Genomic DNA, 21,964 nt, shown 5'->3' with positions numbered 1-21,964 from the left:
GGAGGAAGTAGAGAGGAGACAATCATTGCTGGGACTGTCTGGCAGCAGAGAGGTACTGTAATGAGATTTTATAATGCCAGCACACATGAGGTGCCCGTTTGATAAAGGCCAGGATGGGGAGGACCAGCTGATTAGGAGGATAAGGACACAGATAAAACTGAAAGAAACACAGTTGCTTTGTTGTTGTAGATTTTGGAATGGGAAGAGGTGGAATTATTGTTGTCCCTGTTTCTTGTCCTGGTATTACCCTGCCCAGAATGGCTCCATCAATACCCCTAGTAAAGGTGGTGGGAATCCTGTACAACCAGGCACACAGATGGAAGTAAGAGTCAGACAAAAGGCTTTATCCTCCCCCATTCTATTTGATCCAGGACGTGGGAGCAGATCGACAAATCATAGTGTTGCAATGTACTAAGCAGTGCAATGTTGCATTTTTTTTTAGGTTTTCAGTATTTTTCATGCTCCAACCTATTGATGGTGTATGTGCAGTGTGTGGCAAAGTGCTCACTTTTGGTGCTGACAGCATCCTCGGCACTACCATGACCTGCAGTGTTAATTACAGCTTTGGTACGCCGAGGTGCTTAGAATCAGCGCACTGGGCAGTAGATTCGGTGGGAGCGGCGGCGTAGCTTCATTACATTTGGGAAGCGGTGCCGCAACGGTATTACGATCGGCAAGGAGGCAACTTCCATTGCCAAGTAGGAGAAAGCAGAGTAGCGTTAGGTGTAGAGGTAGGAAGATTATTGTTAGGGGAAGGAAGGTAAGTGTTATAATTAGCAGAAGTGAGGTTAGTGTATGTTTAGCCGCAGTGACTAGCGGTAGTAGGAGTGATAGTGATTGGCATAGAGGCAGTGACTAGCAGTAGAAGAAGTGATAGTTATTGGCATAGAGGCAGTGACTAGCAGTAGTAGGAGTGATAATGGTAGGCACATCGGCAGTAGGAAGGAGAGTGTTTGGCAGTTGTAGCGGCAGTTACTAGCGGTAGTAGGTGTGATAGTGTTAGGCATAGCGGCAGTAGAAGGGAAAGTGTTAGACACAGCGGCAGTGACTAGCGGCAGTAGGAGTGATAGTGTTATAGTGTTAGGCATAGCGGCAGTAAGAGGGAAAGTGTTAGACACAGCGGCAGTTACTAGCGGTAGTAGGTGTGATAGTGTTAGACATAGCGGCAGTAAGAGGGAAAGTGTTAGACACATCGGCAGTGACTAGCGGCAGTAGGAGTGATAGTGTTAGACATAGCGGCAGTAGAAGGGAAAGTGTTAGACACAGCGGCAGTAGGAGGGAAAGTGTTAGACACAGCGTCAGTGACTAGCGGCAGTAGGAGTGATAGTGTTAGACATAGCAGCAGTAGAAGGGAAAGTGTTAGACACAGCGGCAGTAGGAGGGAAAGTGTTAGACACATCGGCAGTGACTAGCGGCAGTAGGAGTGATAGTGTTAGACATAGTGGCAGTAGAAGGGAAAGTGTTAGACACAGCGGCAGTAGGAGGGAAAGTGTTAGACACAGCGGCAGTGACTAGCGGTAGTCGGAGTGATAGTGTTAGACATAGCGGCAGTAGGAGGGAAAGTGTTAGACACAGCGGCAGTGACTAGCGGCAGTAGGAGTGATAGTGTTAGGCATAGCGGCAGTAGAAGGGAAAGTGTTAGACACAGTGGCAGTTACCAGCGGCAGTAGAAGTGATAACGTTAGACATAGCGGCAGTAGGAGGGAAAGTGTTAGACACATCGGCAGTGACTAGTGGCAGTAGGAGTGATAGTGTTAGACATAGCGGCAGTAGGAGGGAAAGTGTTAGACACAGCGGCAGTTACCAGCGGCAGTAGGAGTGATAGTGTTAGACATAGCGGCAGTAGGAGGGAAAGTGTTAGACACAGCGGCAGTGACTAGCAGTAGTAGGATTGATAGTGTTAGACATAGCGGCAGTAGGAGGGAAAGTGTTAGACATAGCGGCAGTAGGAGGGATAGTGTTAGACACAGCGGCAGTGACTAGCGGTAATCGGAGTGATAGTGTTAGACATAGCGGCAGTAGGAGGGAAAGTGTTAGACACAGCGGCAGTGACTAGCGGTAGTAGGAGTGATAATGTTAGACATGGCGGCAGTAGGAGGGAAAGTGTTAGACACAGCGGCAGTAGGAGGGAAAGTGTTAGACACAGCGGCAGTTACTAGCGGTAGTAGGAGTGATATCGTTAGATATAGCGGCAGTAAGAGGGAAAGTGTTAGACACATCGGCAGTGACTAGCGGCAGTAGGAGTGATAGTGTTAGACATAGCGGCAGTAGGAGGGAAAGTGTTAGACACAGTGGCAGTTACCAGCGGCAGTAGGAGTGATAGTGTTAGACATAGTGGCAGTAGGAGGGAAAGTGTTAGACACAGCGGCAGTGACTAGCGGTAGTAGAAGGGAAAGTGTTAGAAACAGCGGCAGTAGGAGGGAAAGTGTTAGACACAGCGGCAGTGACTAGCGGTAGTAGGAGTGATAGTGTTAGACATAGCGGCAGTAGGAGGGAAAGTGTTAGACACAGCGGCGGTATGAGGGAAAGTGTTAGACACAGCGGCAGTGACTAGCAGTAGTAGGAGTGATAGTTTAGACATAGCGGCCGTAGGAAGGAAAGTGTTAGACACAGCGGCAGTGACTAGCGGTAGTCGGAGTGATAGTGTTAGACATAGCAGCAGTAGGAGGGAAAGTGTTAGACACAGCGGCAGAGTGACTAGCGGTAGTCGGAGTGATAGTGTTAGACATAGCAGCAGTAGGAGGGAAAGTGTTAGACACAGCGGCAGTGACTAGCGGTAGTCGGAGTGATAGTGTTAGACATAGCAGCAGTAGGAGGGAAAGTGTTAGACACAGCGGCAGTGACTAGCGGTAGTAGGAGTAATAGTGTTAGACATAGCGGCAGTAGGAGGGAAAGATACATCTAGTGATAATGGGCAGATTCGACCAAGAGACAAATCTCTCTGATCAAATCTGATTAGAGAGAGATCTGTCGGCTGCCCGTACACAACAGGCTGATTCCCAATCAATTTCACCATGGAATCTCTGGGAATCAGCTGAGTCCACCACCTCCCAGCTGCCCCCTAGTGTATAAATATAATCCTTGTGGGTGCATTTATTCATTACCTATCCTGTGTCACCCACCGCGAGGTGCCCATCCGTCTTTGGAATCCCCCGCTCTTCCATTAGCTCTATACACGCTGCCGGCATAAAGCATGTGGCGCATGTGTGACGTCACATGCGCCACATTCTATACACGGGGGCATGTAATGTAGTTGCCAGTAGGGTTGTGGAGTCGGCGTAATTTTGGCTAACTGGAGTCGGAGTCAGTGGTTTCAATAAACTGAGGAGTTGGATGATTATTGAACCAAATCCATAGCCTTTGTAAAAATTAGACTAAGGAGTTGGAGTCAAGGGGCCAGATTTATCAAAGCATTACCAACAGTTTTTTCTTCTAAAACGTTTCTAACCAGCAGAGGAACTGTTCTGCATGATAGTCAGAAACTTCCCAAAGCCTACATAATAGTGGCAGTTTACCGTGGATTTCTAGAGCTGCACTACAATTAAGAAAAGTGCAAATCCATTCCTAAATTGCTGCAGATTAAAAAGTGCTCGAAAGCAGTTCTACAGATAGTGCTGCATGCTAGACATGATTTGTGAAGGGCTCCTCCCCCCTCACTCAGAGCCTGCTGACAACAGATGTGTTGGTTATCTCAGTAACAGAAATTCCCCTCACACACTGCACTGCCTGAGAGACCTTCCTAACTCCTCCTATTCCTAACAGTTTAAGAAGGAATCTGCACTATTTAGGGATTTCTTAGGATGTCTGAGACAGTTCTGCACGGATTTCTAAAACCCTACTAATATTTTGTCTCAGACACTCTTGATAAATGCCCCCCCCCCCCCCCCCCCCCCAAGGAGTTGGAGCAATTTTGGGTACCTGGAGTCGGAGGTTTCATAAACTGAGGAGTCGGATGATTTTTGTACCGATACCACAGCCCTGGTTGCCAGAGTGTAGAAAGTGTACAGTGTTTACATAAAGATGCGATGTGACGCTATGCGTGTGTATAAAACAAACATCTTTGTCTGTGTACATGTTATTTTCTATGTTCTTTAGGGTTAAAGTGAAGGAGTGTCTGATACTAAAAGTGAAGAAGAGGAGACGTATGTGAGGAGTGTTCAGCAACCAATGGAGGAAGGTGCTGGATGGAGACAATGAAAGAGGAAGAAGAGGAGTCATATGCAAGGGGTCATCAACCTATAAAGGAGAGGAGCATGATGGGCACTATAAAACAGGAAGAACAAACATTTGGAAAGAATGAGAAGCGGTTCACAAATGAGAGAGACATGATGGGTAGAATTAAAGAAGAAGCAAAAGACATTCGTAGGAGGAGTGATCGGCTGTCTGTGGAAGAGAGTGAAACAAGGGGGAAGAAAGAAGACACATATGTGAGGGATGATCAGGAGTCCATGGGAGAGGGTTTAATGATGAGGACAATGAAAGAGAAAGAAGAGGAGATATATGTGTGGACTGTACAGCAGTCTGTGGAAGAGGTTGACATGATGCAGGCTGTGAAAGAGGAGACATATGTGATGGGTGATCAGCAGTCTTTGGAGGAGGATACAATCATGTGGGCAATGAAAGAGGAGGAAAAAGAAACATATTTGAGGGGTGGTAAGCAGTCTATGGAAGAGAGTGTCAAGATGAGGGCCAGCAGAATATCATTTACAGGTGCAGGCATAACCTTATCTTCTTTCTTTAAAGTATCTGTTCTTTTTAGAGTTATGTGTGCAGAGGAATATTATACTTTACATATTAAGAGAAAATTCTTAATACATTCTGAAATATCTTTCAAAGAATTCTATTCCCCAACCTGCCCTTACTAGTGCATCAAGGTGTGAAAGGCCTATTCCTCAGTATAACATCATAGTACCAACAAATGAGGAGGAGATACTGTACACCATATGTAAGGTCCATCTCCATTACTCAGTATAACATCATAGTACCAACAAATGAAGAGGAGATACTGTACACCATATGAAAGGTCCATCTCTATTCCTCAGTATAACATCATAGCACCAACAAATGAGGAGGAGACACTGTACACCATATGAAAGGTCCATCTCTATTCCTCAGTATAACATCATAGCACCAACAAATGAGGAGGAGACACTGTACACCATACGAAAGGTCCATCTCTATTCCTCAGTATAACATCATGTTCCCAACAAATGAGGAGGAGACACTGTACACCACATGAAAGGCCCATCTCCATTCCTCAATATAACATCATAGTACCAACAAATGAGGAGGATACTGTACACCATATGAAAGGTCCATCTCCGTTCCACAGTATAACATCATGTTCCCAACAAATGAGGAGGAGACACTGTACACCACATGAAAGGCCCATCTCCATTCCTCAATATAACATCATAGAACCAACAAATGAGGAGGAGATACTGTACACCATATGAAAGGTCCATCTCCGTTCCACAGTATAACATCATGTTCCCAACAAATGAGGAGGAGACACTGTACACCATATGACAGGCCCATCTCCATTCCTCAATATAACATCATAGTACCAACAAATGAGGAGGATACTGTACACCATATGAAAGGCCCATCTCCATTCCTCAGTATAACATTATAGTACCAACAAAAGAGGAGGAGATACTGTACACCATATGAAAGGCCCATCTCCATTCCTCAGTATAACATCATGTTCCCAACAAATGAGGAGGAGATACTGTACATATGAAAGCCCCATCTCAATTCCTCAGTATAACCATATGTTCCCCAAATATGAGGAGGGAATACTGTACACCATATGAAAGGCCCATCTCCATTCCTCAATATAACATCATAGTACCAACAAATGAGAAGGATACTGTACACCATATGAAAGGCCCATCTCCATTCCTCAGTATAACATCATAGCACCAACAAAAGAGGAGGAGATACTGGACACCATATGAAAGGCCCATCTCCATTCCTCAGTGTAACATTATAGTACCAACAAAAGAGGAGGAGATACTGGACACCATATGAGAGGCCCATCTCCATTCCTCAGTATAACATCATAGTACCAACAAATGAGGAGGAGATACTGTACACCATATGAAAGGCCCATCTCCATTCCTCAGTATAACATCATAGTACCAACAAATGAGGAGGAGATACTGTACACTAGTGATGGGAATTCCGGCTCTTCTCAGAGAATCGGCTCTTCTGAATTGGCTCCCATTAAAGAGCCGGCTCTTACGGCTCTCAATCGGCTCTTCATCAAATATCACTGGACACCACTCAGAATCGGAGTAAAAGCCCCGCACCCGGCTCTATGACAACTCCAGACTGCTTCGCTGACTGGGGCAATCCCTCCTGCTACTGCTCTCCTCTGCCCCATACACTCCTACAAGAGGAGGACTACATCTCCCAGCATGCCTCAGCGCCCTTTATTACATAGCAAATCAGAGCTGTGTGGGGCGGCTGAGGCATCGGCTCTTTTAAAACTGAGAGCCGGCTCTTGTCGTTTACAGCAAAGAGCCGGCTCTTAGAGCCGGCTCGTTCGCGAACGACCCATCACTACTGTACACCATATGAAAGGCCCATCTCCATTCCTCAGTATAACATCATAGTACCAACAAATGAGGAGGAGATACTGTACACCATATGAAAGGCCCATCTCCATTCCTCAGTATAACATCATAGTACCAACAAATGTGGAGGAGATACTGTACACCATATGAAAGAAGAATCTCCATTTCTTAATAGAATATAATGTTACCAACATAAAGGTTGTATGTGCTTCTCCATCCATTGCAGGAACCATTTAACCAATGTAACTACATAGTGATAACAGTGCTATTAAATGCCAACATGTTATCTGATTTCTAAGTATTGGAATTATGTTTGAATGTTCTCCCCAACAGATGGACAGGATGCGGGGAGCACCTCAGAGGGATGTCTAATCTCACCTCCAGATGATAATGCAGAAGATAATGGCATCACACAATATTCTCCAGGAGGAAACCCCATTACTGGAAATACACATCACAGACTTTACCACGAGGAGAGATCACCGGATCCCTCTAATCCTGAGGAATCCTTGTCCAGTAAGTTTAGTAGAGAAGGAAGTGAAAAGGAAACTTCATATCATCAGTCCTTTAAAGATTTTACAAATAATTCACTTATTGTTAGAGATCTAATGGACCACACAAGTAGGCAGCCATTTTCATGTGCAGAGTGTGGGAAATGTTTCAATCAGAAAGGGGCTTTTCTTAGACACCAGAAAAGTCATGCAGGGGAATTTGCTTTTTCATGTTCAGAATGCGGAAAAGGCTTTAGTCAGAAGGGACACCTTCTTGGACACCAGAGAATCCACACAGGGGAGCGCCCATTTTCATGTTCAGAGTGCAGGAAATGTTTCACAGAGAAAGTACACTTACTTAGACATCAGAGAACTCACACAGGCCAGAGTCCTTTTTCATGCTTGGAGTGTGGAAAATGCTTAATTGATAAAGGGGCTCTTCTTGTGCACCAGAGAAGTCACACGGGTGAACGTCCGTTTTCGTGTTCAGATTGTGCAAAATGTTTTTCTTCAAGAAGAAACCTTCTGAGGCATCAGATTATTCACACAGGCCACAGTCCTTTTTCATGCTTAGAGTGTGGGAAATGTTTCATCGACAAAAGAGCTCTTCTTATACACCAGAGAATTCACACAGATGAGCGGCCATTTCCTTGCTCAGAGTGTGAGAAATCTTTCATTCATAAAGGAGCACTTCTTGTGCACCAAAGAAGTCACACAGGCGAGCGCCCCTTTTCATGTTCAGAATGTGGGAAATGTTTCTCTTCGAGAAGAAGCATTCTTAGACATGAGCTAACCCACACAGGCCAGAGTCCTTTCTCTTGTTCAGAGTGCGGGAAAAAGTTCTCTTCAAAAGGAAACCTCCTAAAACACCAGATAGTGCACACAGGCCAGAGTCCTTTTAGATGTTTGGAATGTGGTAAATGTTTCCGTGATAAAGGCACTCTTCTAACACACCAGAGAGTTCACACAGGGGAAAGTTTATTTTCATGCTTAGTATGCAGTAAATCCTTCTTTCATAAAAGTGCTCTTCTTGTGCATGAAAGAAGTCACACTGGAGAGCATCTTTTTTCTTGTTCAGAGTGTGGGAAATGCTTCATTAGAAAGACACACTTCCTGAGACACCAGAGAAGTCACACGGGTGAGCGTCCTTTTACGTGTACTGAGTGTGAGAAATGTTATGCTCAGAAAGAAGACCTTGTTAGACACCAGAGAAGCCACACAGGCGAGCGGCCTTTTTCATGTTCAGAGTGTGGGAAACAATTTGCTGACAAAGCAAAGCTTCTTAGGCACCACAGAATTCACACAGGGGAGCGGCCTTTTTCATGTTCTGAGTGTGGGAAAGCTTTCAGTCGGAAAGAATATCTTCTTAGACACGAGAAGTCACACACGTGAACATCCTCATTCATGTTCATAGTTTAATGAATATTTCATTCTTAAAGAAAACCTGAACTGAAAATTAAAAGTCAAAATAAGCATACACAAGTCATACTTACCTCCCGTGTAGTCTACTCCTCAATCTCTTTTTCCTCTCCTGCATCCTGTTTGTCCACTGTGATCAATGGATTTTTCCGTCCTCCATTTGGAAAATGGCCATTACACCATAACAGCTTTCTGGTCAGCACACAGTTAAACTGTAACATCGCCCACTTGAGCCATAGGGAAACATGGACACATCAGTTCTCCTCTCAGCTGTAACCGACAGCAACTGATATATAACTGACAGCAACTGATATATTTCAGATCTGACAAAATGTTGTCAGAACTGGAAGGGATCACTGTCAGCAGAAAATGGTGAGTTTCTGAGAGGAACTGATGGCAAGGTAACTATGTAATGTTCATTTGAAGTTACCTCATGTATTTATTTTAAATAATTTTACTCAGTACAGGTTCTCTTTAAAGATGACAATCAGGAAATTGTAGGAAATAGTGTTATTTGTTATGCTTCCTGGGATTTATAACACAGTAGATCATGTCTTCTGCATTGTCAATTATTTACGTTTCTAATATATTTTTATGTTTTTGCATATTTTGTTATAATAAACCAGTGTGAGGATAAATACATACATAATGACTTAAAGTGGATTTGAACCCACAATTGTTGTAATAAAATCATTCTTCAGTTACAAATGTTAGTATATTCTATTTTTCTACCTTACCACAAGGTGGCGCTGGTTGTTCACAAGCTAGCTTTGCACTTTACTCAGTCTGAACAAATATTGTAACACAATGTAGTAAGATTTTTCTGCTGCGGAGAAATAAAAGGGGTGGAGCCACACTGTAAATTGGATTTCTTAAAGGTAGATGTTTGTTATTCATCTCCAGTCTGGAGCTGTCAGTAAGTAACAAACAGCCATCCATGAGGTTGCAGAAGAGAGGAAGCAGAGCAGAGAAAAAGTGAAAATTAATTACATTATTCAGGAACATAAGAAAATTAATCGAAAGGTATTTTCCTAATTTCTCCTGTGTTGTTGAACACAAATCTGCATTGTTATATTGTCGTACTGTAATTAAAAATGGTTAAAGGATACCAGAGCTGAACGTTATATATGTTACGGCCAGAACCCGAAGTTTGGCCACTTCTAGTTCTGGCCGGCCACTTCGGGTTCTGGCCGGCCAATGTGCGAAGTGGCCGCTGCGCTGCGGCCAATGTGAGAAATGGAATCATTCCTGTAACGTTAATGTATCTTCTGTCCGCAGCGCAGCGGCCAAATGTATCACAACTTAGTTAATTTAATGCAATGAAGCCGGCGACAATGTAACAGATGAAGCCGCCGGCTTTTGCTCTGCCTCTCTCTCCCCCGCCTCTCTCTCCTTCTCTTATGGGCAGCCGGCGGGGACACGCATGTCCCCGAGAGTCGTTCGTCACGCCAGGAAAGCAGAGCGGGGAGGCTGCAGACATTGTTTTTGCCAGCACCCGCTCTGCAAGAACGGCAGGACTACCTGCCGCGACGAACGACTCCGGGGGACACGCGTGTCCCCGCCGGCTGCCCATAAGAGAAGAAGAGAGAGGCGGGAGGGGAGAGAGAGGCAGAGCAAAAGCTGGCGGCTTGTTCTGTTACATTGCCGCCGGCTTAATTGCATTAAATTAACTAAGTTGTGATACATTTGGTCGCAGCGCTGCGGCCAGAAGATACATTAATGTTACAGGAATAATTCCATTTCTCACAATGGCCGCAGCGCAGCGGCCACTTCGCACATTGGCCGGCCAGAACCCGAAGTGGCCAAACTTCGGGTTCTGGCCGTAACATATATAAAAAACAGGGGGGGGGGGGGGCAGGCGTGCATTAAGTACGGTCCTCATGTCCACCGCTCCCGCACTTTTCCTCCACCCCCCTCCTTTACATCATTAATCTTCTGCCGCAGATCAGTCCAGGTCGCTGGAGTCGGGCGGTAGTGCATAGGGCTGAGCTCTCGGATTCCGAATTTCGAGTCATTGGAATTTGGCAGTTCCAAGTAAGCACTCGAAATTCGAAAATTCGGCAATTCCGAGTACCGAATTTGCGTTTACATTGAAGTCAATAGTGCTAAATTCCGTGGTTAATTGTGAAGCCCCCTTACATGCTATCATCACCAAATTTGGCATGTATATTAAGCAGATGAGTAGGAACATGGTAAAAAAAAATTTGTGAAAAGACCTTATAGTTTTTGAAATAAACTATTTTAAAGTTTCATAGGAAAAATGGTTTTTAAACTGTGTAAAATGACACTGCTGCAGTACAGGTTACTGCATTCCGAGTTCTGTATACATATTGTATACATTTCATGAAAACAGACAGCGTGGGGTCCCCCCTCCCAAGCCTCCTTAACCCGTTGTCCCCCATGCAGGCTGGGATAGCCAGACTGCGGAGTCCCAGCCACGTGGGGCTTCACACCCTGAGCTATACCAGCACGCATGGTCCATGGTATGGGGGGGCTCTGGAGGAGAGGGGCGGCCAACCACCCCCTCTCCCCCCGAGCCATTGTCCAATCCATGGATAAGGGGCTCTTCCTCACCTCCGGTGCCCCAGGAGGAGGTGGGGGCCGCCGACGTCCTGGGGGGTTCATGGTGCCATCCAGGGGTCCCCTTTAACAAGCAGACTCTGGAAGCCGCCCCCTCCCCAGGAGAAATGAGTATAGGGGTACACGGTACCCCTTACCCATTTCAGCAGAGAGTTAAAAAAAAGAAATAAAAACACGACAACGAAAAAAGTCCTTTATTGCTCTGGATTAACAAGGGATACTTACCTTTCAATAATCCCACGCCAGTATCCTCAGGAGTGGTCCCACGCCAGTATCCTCAGGAGTGGTCCCACACACCCGCCCAACTCCCAGGGCTGAATGGCTATAGACAGCCTCTGCAATCTGTATTGCATAAGCTAGAACCACGAAAATTGTTTGCTAAAACAAGAATTTTCGTCAAACAGTGTCATAAACAAAATGGCTGCTGGGGAATTCCCGTTCCCCGGAGGATTTTCGCAAGGTAAGTATCCCTGGTTAATTTAGAACAATAAAGGACTTTTTTCGTTGTCGTGTTTTTATTTCCTTTTTTAACTCTGCTGAAATGGGTAAGGGGTACTGTGTACCCCTATACTCATTTCTCCTGCGGTGGGGGCGGCTTCCGGGGTCCGCTTGTTAAAGGGGAACCCCGGATGGCACCATGAACCCCCCAGGACGTCGGCGGCCCCCACCTCCTCCTGGGGCACCGGAGGTGGGGAAGAGCCCCTTGTCCATGGATTGGACAAGGGCTCTGGGGGAGAGGGGGAGGTTGACCGCCCCTCTCCTCCAGAGCCCCCCCCAAACCATGGACCATGCGGGCTGGTATAGCTCAGGGTGTGAAGCCCCACGTGGCCGGGACTCCGCATTCTGGCTATCCCAGCCTGCATTGGAGACAAGGAGTTAAGGAGGCTTGGAAGGGGGGACCCCACGCTGTCTGTTTTCATGAAATGTATACGATATGTATACAGAACTCGGAATGCAGTAACCTGTACTGCAGCAGTGTCATTTTACACAGTTTAAAAACCATTTTTCCTATGAAACTTTGAAATCTATTTGCTCAAAAACTATAAAGTCTATTTACAATTTTTTTTTTTACCATGTTCCTACTCATCTGCTTATTATACATGCCAAATATGGTGATGATAGCATGTACAGGGGCTTTACAATTAACTGCAGAATTTGGCACTATTGACTTCAATAGAAATGCACTCGGAACACGAAAATTCGGAACACGTAATTTGGTTTTCGCATGCGGTACACGAAATTTCAACGAAATCGGAATTCAGCTGTTCCGATCAGCCCTAGAAGCGATCACCTTGCAAAAATACGCTTCCGCGCAATGCATAAAACTTGCGTGGCTTCCGGTCCTCCGCAGGAACCGTGTGGTGACAAACGTATGCAGTCGCGTGAGGGATGCAGCAAAAACGTCACTTTCGTCACATAAAGCCGCACTGCGTCAGTATAAAAAAAGTCTATGCGGATGTAGTCCCGTTTTTTTTTTTTTTTTTTTTTTTTTTAAGGGACCCATTGGATGGGAGACCAGTGACTCACCTCTCCCCTCACACCTACATATCTACTTTTTATGATGAGTCAATTGCTATTTATACCCCCATATTTCTGCAGTTTTCACTTTATGGCGAGATATTTCGTTTTACAACCCACACGTAGTTTTACAACCCCCAGGCTACACAGATTCATTAAAGAAGTCTTGTTCCTGAATATGTAGCCTAAATCTAATAAAAATTAGAAACGACGGCCCTTAACAGGCAAAACTGGCCAGAGCAATGCACCTGTGACTAATTTGCATAACCCCACCTCCTCCTGATGCTACCCTTCTGTGGATCTATATCGATACATCATGTTTGTTTTCACATGTTGCGTTGCTTGTCAGGATCTGGACAAATACCGGGGCCTTAATTCACAAAAGAGTGCTAACTGTTAGCACGGCCGTTTTCGCACGAATTTTCACGTTTGCGCGTGATCGCGAATTTTCGCGCACAATTAAACGTTTTCGTGCACAGCAAAATCGTTATTGTTTTCGCATGCAAACACAAATTTGCGTGCGAAAACATTAGCGATTTCATGCGAAAATTTGCGTTTGTGCGTGCAAACGTTTAATTGCGCGTGAAAATTTGCAATCGCGCGAAAACGCGAAAAGTCGCGCGAAAACGGCCGTGCTAACAGCACTTTTTTGTGAATCAAGCCCATGGTGTATTTAATCTATATATTAATGAAATAATGATGGAGAAGGTACTTTTGTATTACGCGTCCAGCAGAGCGGCTGATGTAACTGAGCCTGTTACCGGGGCTCACCGCAGCTGAACGGCAGACTGCAGAAGGACGGTGTGGGACTTAGACGTGTTTATGGGGCGGGAGAAAGCCCCGGGTAAATATCAGAGTTTTAGTATTGTTCGTCTCTGAGTCTCTTTAAAGTCCTTCGACAGGAAGTTGCAAGGTCTCCTGGGATTTGACCTCGAAAAAATGCAATCTCCTTGCCTTTTTTGTATGCGATTTTCTAATGCAGTCACTGCGATTGCAAGTTTCTAAAATCGCATCATACTACTGTGTACAATTCATCACAATTTTCATTATTTTTAAAAAGGCTTTGCAATTGAAAAAAAATGCGTGATGTTATAAGAACACAGCGCAACGCAGTCTGTTTGTACAGCCCTAATGCACGAATCCTTAACCTGCACTGACAGCACATGTAAGGCTGGCTTCACATAGGACATAGCGTGAAACGCTGCGTATTATGTCATGTTGTAAGTTAATGTTGTGTGTGGTGTATGTGCGTTTGTGGTGCGTTTGCAATGCGTTTTCCATGTGTTTTAATGCGTTTGCATATACAAAACGCATATGCGTTTTGTATGCGTTTTCCATGCATTTTTAGATTTCCATTCATGCAAATCACTTGGAAGACAGCAGGAAACCAAAATACAGCAAAAAAAAAATTTTGGGGAAAAAACGCATGAAAACGCAACCCATTGCGTTCCCATTGACTTTCATTTTGTGCGTTTTGTGGGTACGCATTACACACAGGGAGTCAAGAAGCCGCTACTGCCACACATCTAACCGAGCCTTTTCGAGCACGCCAGATTGATGCCAGTCTGAACGTAAATCGATCGGGCTTCCAAAGTGCAGTATTAGTCTCTGGCAAATTCAGGCCAGTTTCACTCTGAATGTTGGCGGAAGCCTGGCGGCTGCACTGCCGACAGCATTCTTCGGGGATTACTGCGTTAGTACGCTGTAACTCCTATCTGGCAGCCGGCAAAGCAGGAAATGACACTCACTTCCTATAGCCGAAGCGATTAAGGCTGAGCTCTCGGATTCCGAATTTCGAGTTTGCCATTGGAATTTGGCAGTTCCGAGTAAGCACTCGAAAGTCAAAAATTCGGCAATTCCGAGTACCGAATTTGCGTTTACATTGAAGTCAATAGTGCTAAATTCCGTGGTTAATTGTGAAGCCCCCTTACATGCTATCATTACCAAATTTGGCATGTATATTAAGCAGATGAGTAGGAACATGGTAAAAAAAAATTTGTGAAAAGACCTTATAGTTTTTGAATTAAACGATTTTAAAGTTTCATAGGAAAAATGGTTTTTAAACTGTGTAAAATGACACTGCTGCAGTACAGGTTACTGCATTCCGAGTTCTGTATACATATTGTATACATTTCATGAAAACAGACAGCGTGGGGTCCCCCCTCCCAAGCCTCCTTAACCCCTTGTCCCCCATGCAGGCTGGGATAGCCAGAATGCGGAGTCCCGGCCACGTGGGGCTTCGCACCCTGAGCTATACCAGCACGCATGGTCCATGGTATGGGGGGGCTCTGGAGGAGAGGGGCGGCCAACCTCCCCCTCTCCCCCAGAGCCCTTGTCCAATCCATGGATAAGGGGCTCTTCCCCACCTCCGGTGCCCCAGGTGGAGGTGGGGGCCGCCGACGTCCTGGGGAGTTCATGGTGCCATGCGGGGGTCCCCTTTAACAAGCAGACTCCGGAAGCCGCCCCCTCCCCAGGAGAAATGAGTATAGGGGTACACGGTACCCCTTACCCATTTCAGCAGAGAGTTAAAAAAAGAAATAATAAACACGACAATGAAAAAAGTCCTTTATTGCTCTGGATTAACCAGGGATACTTACCTTGCAATAATCCCACACCAGTATCCTCAGGAGTGGTCCCACGCCAGTATCCTCAGGAGTGGTCCCACGCACCCGCCCAACTCCCGGGGCTGAATGGCTATAGACAGCCTCTGCAATCTGTATTGCATAAGCTAGAAACACGAAAATTGTTTTCTAAAACAAGAATTTTCGGCAAACAGTGTCATAAACAAAATGGCTGCTGGGGAATTCCCGTTCCCCCGGAGGCCACTTCAGAGAGTCAGACTGAGCGTTATTTCACATAAATAGGTGGGTCCAGGGGACCACGGCATCTCCTGCTCTGGTCACCTGGACCCACCATCTATGTGAAAAATGGCTGGTTTCGCCACTCTAGTGTGGCCTCCAGCGTTCCGGGATTTCCCAGTGGCCATTTTGATTGCATCACTGTTTGCCGAAATTTCTTGTTTCAAAGGCAACATTTTCGTGTTCATAGCCTCTGCTATACAGATGCAGAGGCTGACTGTGACCATTCAGTGGCGGGAGTTCGTCGGTGTGGGAGGGTGGTGAGATGTCCTAAGAGGATACTGGCGTGGGACCACTCCTAAGGATACTGGCGTGGGATTTTCGCAAGGTAAGTATCCCTGGTTAATTTAGAACAATAAAGGACTTTTTTCGTTGTCGTGTTTTTATTTCTTTTTTTAACTCTGCTGAAATGGGTAAGGGGTACCGTGTACCCCTATACTCATTTCTCCTGGGGAGGGGGCGGCTTCCGGAGTCTGCTTGTTAAAGGGGAACCCCGGATGGCACCATGAACCCCCCAGGACGTCGGCGGCCCCCATCTCCTCCTGGGGCACCGAAGGTGGGGAAGAGCCCCTTGTCCATGGATTGGACAAGGGCTCTGGGGAGAGGGGGAGGTTGGCCGCCCCTCTCCTCCAGAGCCCCCCCCCATACCATGGACCATGCGGGCTGGTATAGCTCAGGGTGCGAAGCCCCACGTGGCCGGGACTCCGCATTCTGGCTATCCCAGCCTGAATGGGAGACAAGGAGTTAAGGAGGCTTGGAAGGGGGGACCCCAGGCTGTCTGTTTTCATGAAATGTATACAATATGTATACAGAACTCGGAATGCAGTAACCTGTACTGCAGCAGTGTCATTTTACACAGTTTAAAAACCATTTTTCCTATGAAACTTTGATATCTATTTGCTCAAAAACTATAAGGTCTTTTCACAATTTTTTTTTACCATGTTCCTACTCATCTGCTTATTATACATGCCAAATTTGGTGATGATAGCATGTACAGGGGCTTTACAATTAACCGCAGAAGTTGGCACTATTGACTTCAATAGAAATGCACTCGGAACACGAAAATTCGGAACACGAAATTTGGTTTTCGCATGCGGTACACGAAATTTCAACGAAATCGGAATTCAGCTGTTCCGATCAGCCCTAGAAGCGATCACCTTGCAAAAATACGCTTCCGCGCAATGCATAAAACATGCGTGACTTCCGGTCCTCCACAGGAACCGTGTGGTGACAAACGTATGCAGTCGCGTGAGGGATGCAGCAAAAACGTCACTTTCGTCACATAAAGCCGCACTGCGTCAGTATAAAAAAAGTCTATGCGGATGTAGTCCCGTTTTTTTTTTTTTTTTTAATGGGACCCATTGGATGGGAGACCAGTGACTCACCTCTCCCCTCACACCCACATATCTACTTATTATGATGAGACAATTGCTATTTATACCCCCATATTTCTGCAGTTTTCACTTTATGGCGAGATATTTCGTTTTACAACCCACATGTAGTTTTACAACCCCCAGGCTACACAGATACAAGTCTTGATCCTGAATATGTAGCCTAAATCTAATGAAAATTAGAAATGATGGCCCTTAAAAGGGAAAACTGGCCAGAGCAATGCACCTGTGACTAATTTGCATAACCACACCTCCTCTTGATGCTACCCTTCTGTGGATCTATATCAATACATCATGTTTGTTTTCACATGTTGCATTGCTTGTCAGGATCTGGACAAATACCGGGGCCTTAATTCACAAAAGAGTGCTAACTGTTAGCACGGCCGTTTTCGCGCAAATTTTCACGTATGCGCGTGATCGCGAATTTTCACGCGCAATTAAACGTTTTTGCGCGCAGTGAAATTTTTATCGTTTTCGCACGCAAACATAAATTTGCGCGTGAAAACAATAGCGATTTCACGCGAAAATTCGCGTTTGCGCGTGAAAACGTTTAATTGCACGTGAAAATTCGTGATTGCGCGAAAATGCGAAAATTCGCGCGAAAACGGCCGTGCTAACAGCATTCTTTTGTAAATCAAGCCCATGGTGTATATAATCTATATATGAATGAAATAATGATGGAGAAGGTACTTTTGTATTACGCATCCAGCAGAGCGGCTGATGTAACTGAGCCTGTTACCGGGGCTCACCGCAGCTGAACGGCAGACTGCGGAAGGACGGTGTGGGACTTAGACGTGTTTATGGGGCGGGAGAAAGCCCCGGGTAAATATCAGAGTTTTAGTATTGTTCGTCTCTGAGTCTCTTTAAAGTCCTTCGACAGGAAGTTGCAAGGTCTCCTGTGATTTGACCTCGAAAAAATGCAATCTCCTTGCCTTTTTTGTATGCGATTTTCTAATGCAGTCACTGCGATTGCAAGTTTCTAAAATCGCATCATACTACTGTGTACAATTTATTACAATTTTCATTATTTTTAAAAAGGCTTTGCAATTGAAAAAAATGCATGATGTTATAAGAACACAGCGCAACGCAGTCTGTTTGTACAGCCCTAATGCACTAATCCTTAATCTGCACTGACAGCACATGTAAGGCTGGGATCACATAGGACATAACATGAAACGCTGCGTATTATGTCATGTTGTAAGTTAATGTTGTGTGCGGTTTTTGTGCGTTTGTGGTGCGTTTGCAATGCATTTTCCATGTGTTTTAATGCGTTTGCATATACAAAACGCATATGCGTTTTGTATGCGTTTTCCATGCATTTTTAGATTTCCATTCATGCAAATCACTTGGAAGACAGCAGGAAACCAAAATACAGCAAAAAAATATTTTGGGGAAAAAACGCATGAAAAACGCAACCCATTGCGTTCCCATTGACTTTCATTTTGTGCGTTTTGTGGGTACGCATTACACACAGGGAGTCAAGAAGCCGCTACTGCCACACATCTAACCGAGCCTTTTCGAGCACGCCAGATTGATGCCAGTCTGAACGTAAATCGATCGGGCTTCCAAAGTGCAGTATTAGTCTCTGGCAAATTCAGGCCAGTTTCACTCTGAATGTTGGCGGAAGCCTGGCGGCTGCACTGCCGACAGCATTCTTCGGGGATTACTGCGTTAGTACGCTGTAACTCCTATCTGGCAGCCGGCAAAGCAGGAAATGACACTCACTTCCTATGGCCGAAGCGAATCTAGTGCACAGGTGCAAGTGGCCAGGTGCAGTCTGTGCATGTGCACAATGGCACAATGACATAATTGTGCTGTCTTGCACACATACAGAGTGCTCCTGACCGTGCTCCTGTGCAATACCGCAGCGACTTGGATCGAGCTGCGGTATAGTATATACGGTATAAAAGATAAAAGAGGGGGACGGAGGAGACTGGGGGTAACAGTGGGCATGAGGACTGCGCCTGCAACCCCCCCCTCCCCCATTTTTAATATATCATTTGGCTCTGGTATCCTTTAATAAGATACTTAAAGGAAACCAAAGCTGTTCTAAATAAAACGTTTTATACATACATGGGACTTCCTCCAGCCCAATACGCACGGATTGCTCCCACGCCACCATCCTCAGTCTTCTCGCAGCTCCGATACCGGGTCCCCACACTTTTGTCAGTCGGGCCAGTCTACGCAGGAGAAGTGCGCCCTCTACGGATCTCTCCAGTGGTTCCTGGAGAGATACGGAAACAGTGCACTTTACTTAAGTCAGACTGGCTCCGACTGACGGAAGTGTGGGGACCCGATACCAAAGCTGCGAGCAGAGGAGGACGGCGATCCGTGCGTATGGGGCTGGAGGAAGCCCCAGGTATGAATAAAAGGTTTTATTTAGAACAGCTCTTGTACACTTTAAGGTTTTGAGCTGATATACATTTTCAGTTAGTTTTATGTGGCTTGGACTTGCTCATTACTTGTCATCTCACTAATATTATAAATGCAAAAGTTTGGATGTTTGTTAATCAATCACGCAACAATGGCTGAACAGATTTGAATGAAATTTGGCACACACATAGTACATTACCTGGAATAACATATAGGATACCTTTTATCACCATAACCAAAAAGTGGGTGGAGACAAATACAAATTTCACTGGGAAAATGTAAACTGCAGCCATTCGGCTCTCAAACTTTTTACAGTTGGTCACTGGGTGACTGAGATTAATATTCAGAAAAGTGGGTGGAGCCTACAAAAGCCAATCAAAATTCGTTTTAAATATCAGAGGCAAAAGCTGTAATTCATTGTGTGTAGGTTGTAGCTGCATTGGAAGGATTACTTAGCAAAGGGGAGTCTCTGCTCCAATATTACACAGCATGTGCTGTTTTTTCATATAATTTAATTTATTGGAGAAGAGGAAAAAACATGCACTCACATAGAATGCAATAAAGTACAATAATAAATAAATGGAATACATCACCTCCTTCCCCATTTTCTCCCACATTTTCCTATTAACAAAAATAAATAAAAATCAAACAAATAACATCCCCTCCTCTCCCCCCTCCCCAATCCTGTATATTAAAAATCTATCTCATATAATAGCAGTCATAGCGCCCACAACTACAGAATTCACAATTCCAGTGGTGTTCTTTTCTCTGAGACCACAGAGTTTTTCACATATGTATCTTTGATGTGTAGTATGGATGATAGATTGAACATTTGTAATATAGAAACAAGTCTCATAATTTTTTTTTTTAGTTTTATAACAGGGCCAATCTTGCATGTCAGGAAACCACACCAGGAATACCCGCCATGTTTCGCCAAAAGTCATGCAGCTTCGTCAAGGTGGTGTAGTCAACATCCTTCTTAAAGTCTCTCCGAACCAATTGCAGACCACACCTCTACCAATCCACCCACAACAACAAAGGGCACAGTGCCAAAAGCCACAAGGGGTACGGGGAGTGAAGAGCGGGATGGGCCAGAGATGCATATGCATGGATCAATAGATCTTATTGCACTTCACTGTAAATAGCTACAGTAAATCCTTAGGCAGGGAACACACTTAACAGAATCGCATGCTTGTTTTCTACGATGTGCTATAGGGGAAACGCATGCGATACTGCTAAATGTGTTCCCAGCCTCTATAAACTAGTGAAAATTAATGAATAAACACAGCAGCGTTAGCACCCATCAACTCATTAATCAGCTGGAATAACAGAAAGGCTGGATTCACACTTGTCTATCAGTTTTCTGTATGAGTTTCCCTGCATGAGTTTTCTGACGGTACTGTATTGCTGTCTCAATTGGTTTTCTGCATGTGAAAAATGCATTCAAGTCAGTGTGCACTGGCCCATTGATTAACATTGGTTGCAGTTTTCCTGGGCAGAAAATGCACACAAAAACTGTTGAGTGCGAACCCAGCCAAAGAAACCAGCTGTACGGATAAATAAATCCATTCATTATATCAAAAATAATTACCAAACAATAAGTATATGCAAAAAGCACTCGAGCCAAATGTCCTAAACACACTGTTTCACAGGCAAAGGGGACACATCACAGACAACAAGCCCCTCCCTCCCCCTGTATGTAGTGCAAGTGAAAAGACCCCACAGCGGCTGAACAGCATTATACAGGTAGGAAAGGGGCAAAGTGTACCTGATATGAATTATAAGGAAGAATTCATACATACCTGGGACTTTCTCCAGCCCCCTTTGGCCTGATTGGTTCCTACTCCCTTGCCACCATCCCCCGCCTCTTGGATCCTCCGCTATGGCTCCCAGTAACTTTGGGAGTCAGGGCTTACTGCGCATGCACTGCCGTCCCACCTGCGCATGTGCCCTACAGCCCTCCAGTGGCCAGGAGTGTTCTGTGCCTGAAAAGTACTACTGTCTATCAGTTCTCTGTGCAGGTGCAGAACACTCCCGCGTACGGGAGCACGTGCCCGCACTGTGCCTACACCGACTGGCCAAAATTACCGGGAGGATTGCGGAGTATCTGGAAGGTGGAGGTAAGGGAGCAATTAGGTCGAAAGGGGCTGGAGGAAGCCCCTGGTATGTATAAATCCTTCCTTTTAATTAATCTCCGGTACACTTAAAGGACTTTTTCTGGCCTTGTGGAGATTGGCTTTAAAGTGGACCTGAACTCAGAACTTCCTCTCTGCTCTAAAAGATAGGCAACAACCTAATAACCTTTTCCAGAAAACATTTCCTTACAGCTTGTGGAGCTCTTTCAAAGATGCTACAGTGTAGTTACTTCCTGGTTTGCTGGGAGCACAGAAAGGGTTAAACTGCTGTGTTTACATATTGGCTCTCAACTTGGAAGAGTCGGCAGGCAGCTGGGAGTTCAATTTACACTGGTTCATTTTGTGCTGAGAAGGGGGAATGAGGCTGTTCTCTATAAACACATGCAGGGTGGACACCGCAGGGTAGATTTCTCTGTGTTCTCCTTTTCTCCTGTGCAATAGTTCAGGCCTGCTTTTTCAAGGTCAGAAATCCCTTGTGCCTAGTGCCTGGCATCTCCTGCATCGTGAGATTACATGCCACATTTTCAGTGTGATTCCCTCTCTTACCCTGTGTGTATCCCTGTCCCCTCACTCAGCATATATTGCAGAGTATGCGCAGAGGTAGGACATTGCTGGACT

The 21,964-nt window shown here is 45.3% G+C and overlaps 1 protein-coding gene across 1 annotated transcript; it reads left to right on the top strand.

Annotated features, from left to right (window-relative positions):
• On the top strand, positions 1-9,118 carry LOC137534649 (zinc finger protein 271-like). Its single transcript, XM_068256256.1, has 3 exons — positions 1-52; positions 4,096-4,710; positions 6,915-9,118. Exons 2-3 carry the CDS (start codon positions 4,185-4,187, stop codon positions 8,462-8,464), a joined length of 2,076 nt encoding a protein of 691 aa, XP_068112357.1. The 5' UTR covers positions 1-52; positions 4,096-4,184; the 3' UTR covers positions 8,465-9,118.
• Positions 9,119-21,964: the final 12,846 nt, after the last annotated feature.

The sequence above is a fragment of the Hyperolius riggenbachi genome, chromosome 10, assembly GCF_040937935.1.
Source record: "Hyperolius riggenbachi isolate aHypRig1 chromosome 10, aHypRig1.pri, whole genome shotgun sequence".
NCBI classification, from domain to species: Eukaryota; Metazoa; Chordata; class Amphibia; order Anura; family Hyperoliidae; genus Hyperolius; species Hyperolius riggenbachi.
Note: the sequence above shows the minus strand (reverse complement) of the source record. Positions and strands in the feature narration are given on the sequence as shown.

Coding starts and splice junctions, on each gene's coding strand:
- LOC137534649 (XM_068256256.1), top strand. CDS start 4,185: ATGGAGACAATGAAAGAGGAAGAAGAGGAGTCATATGCAAGGGGTCAT. Junction 4,711..6,914: donor CAGCAGAATATCATTTACAG/GTGCAGGCATAA, acceptor TCTCCCCAACAG/ATGGACAGGATGCGGGGAGC.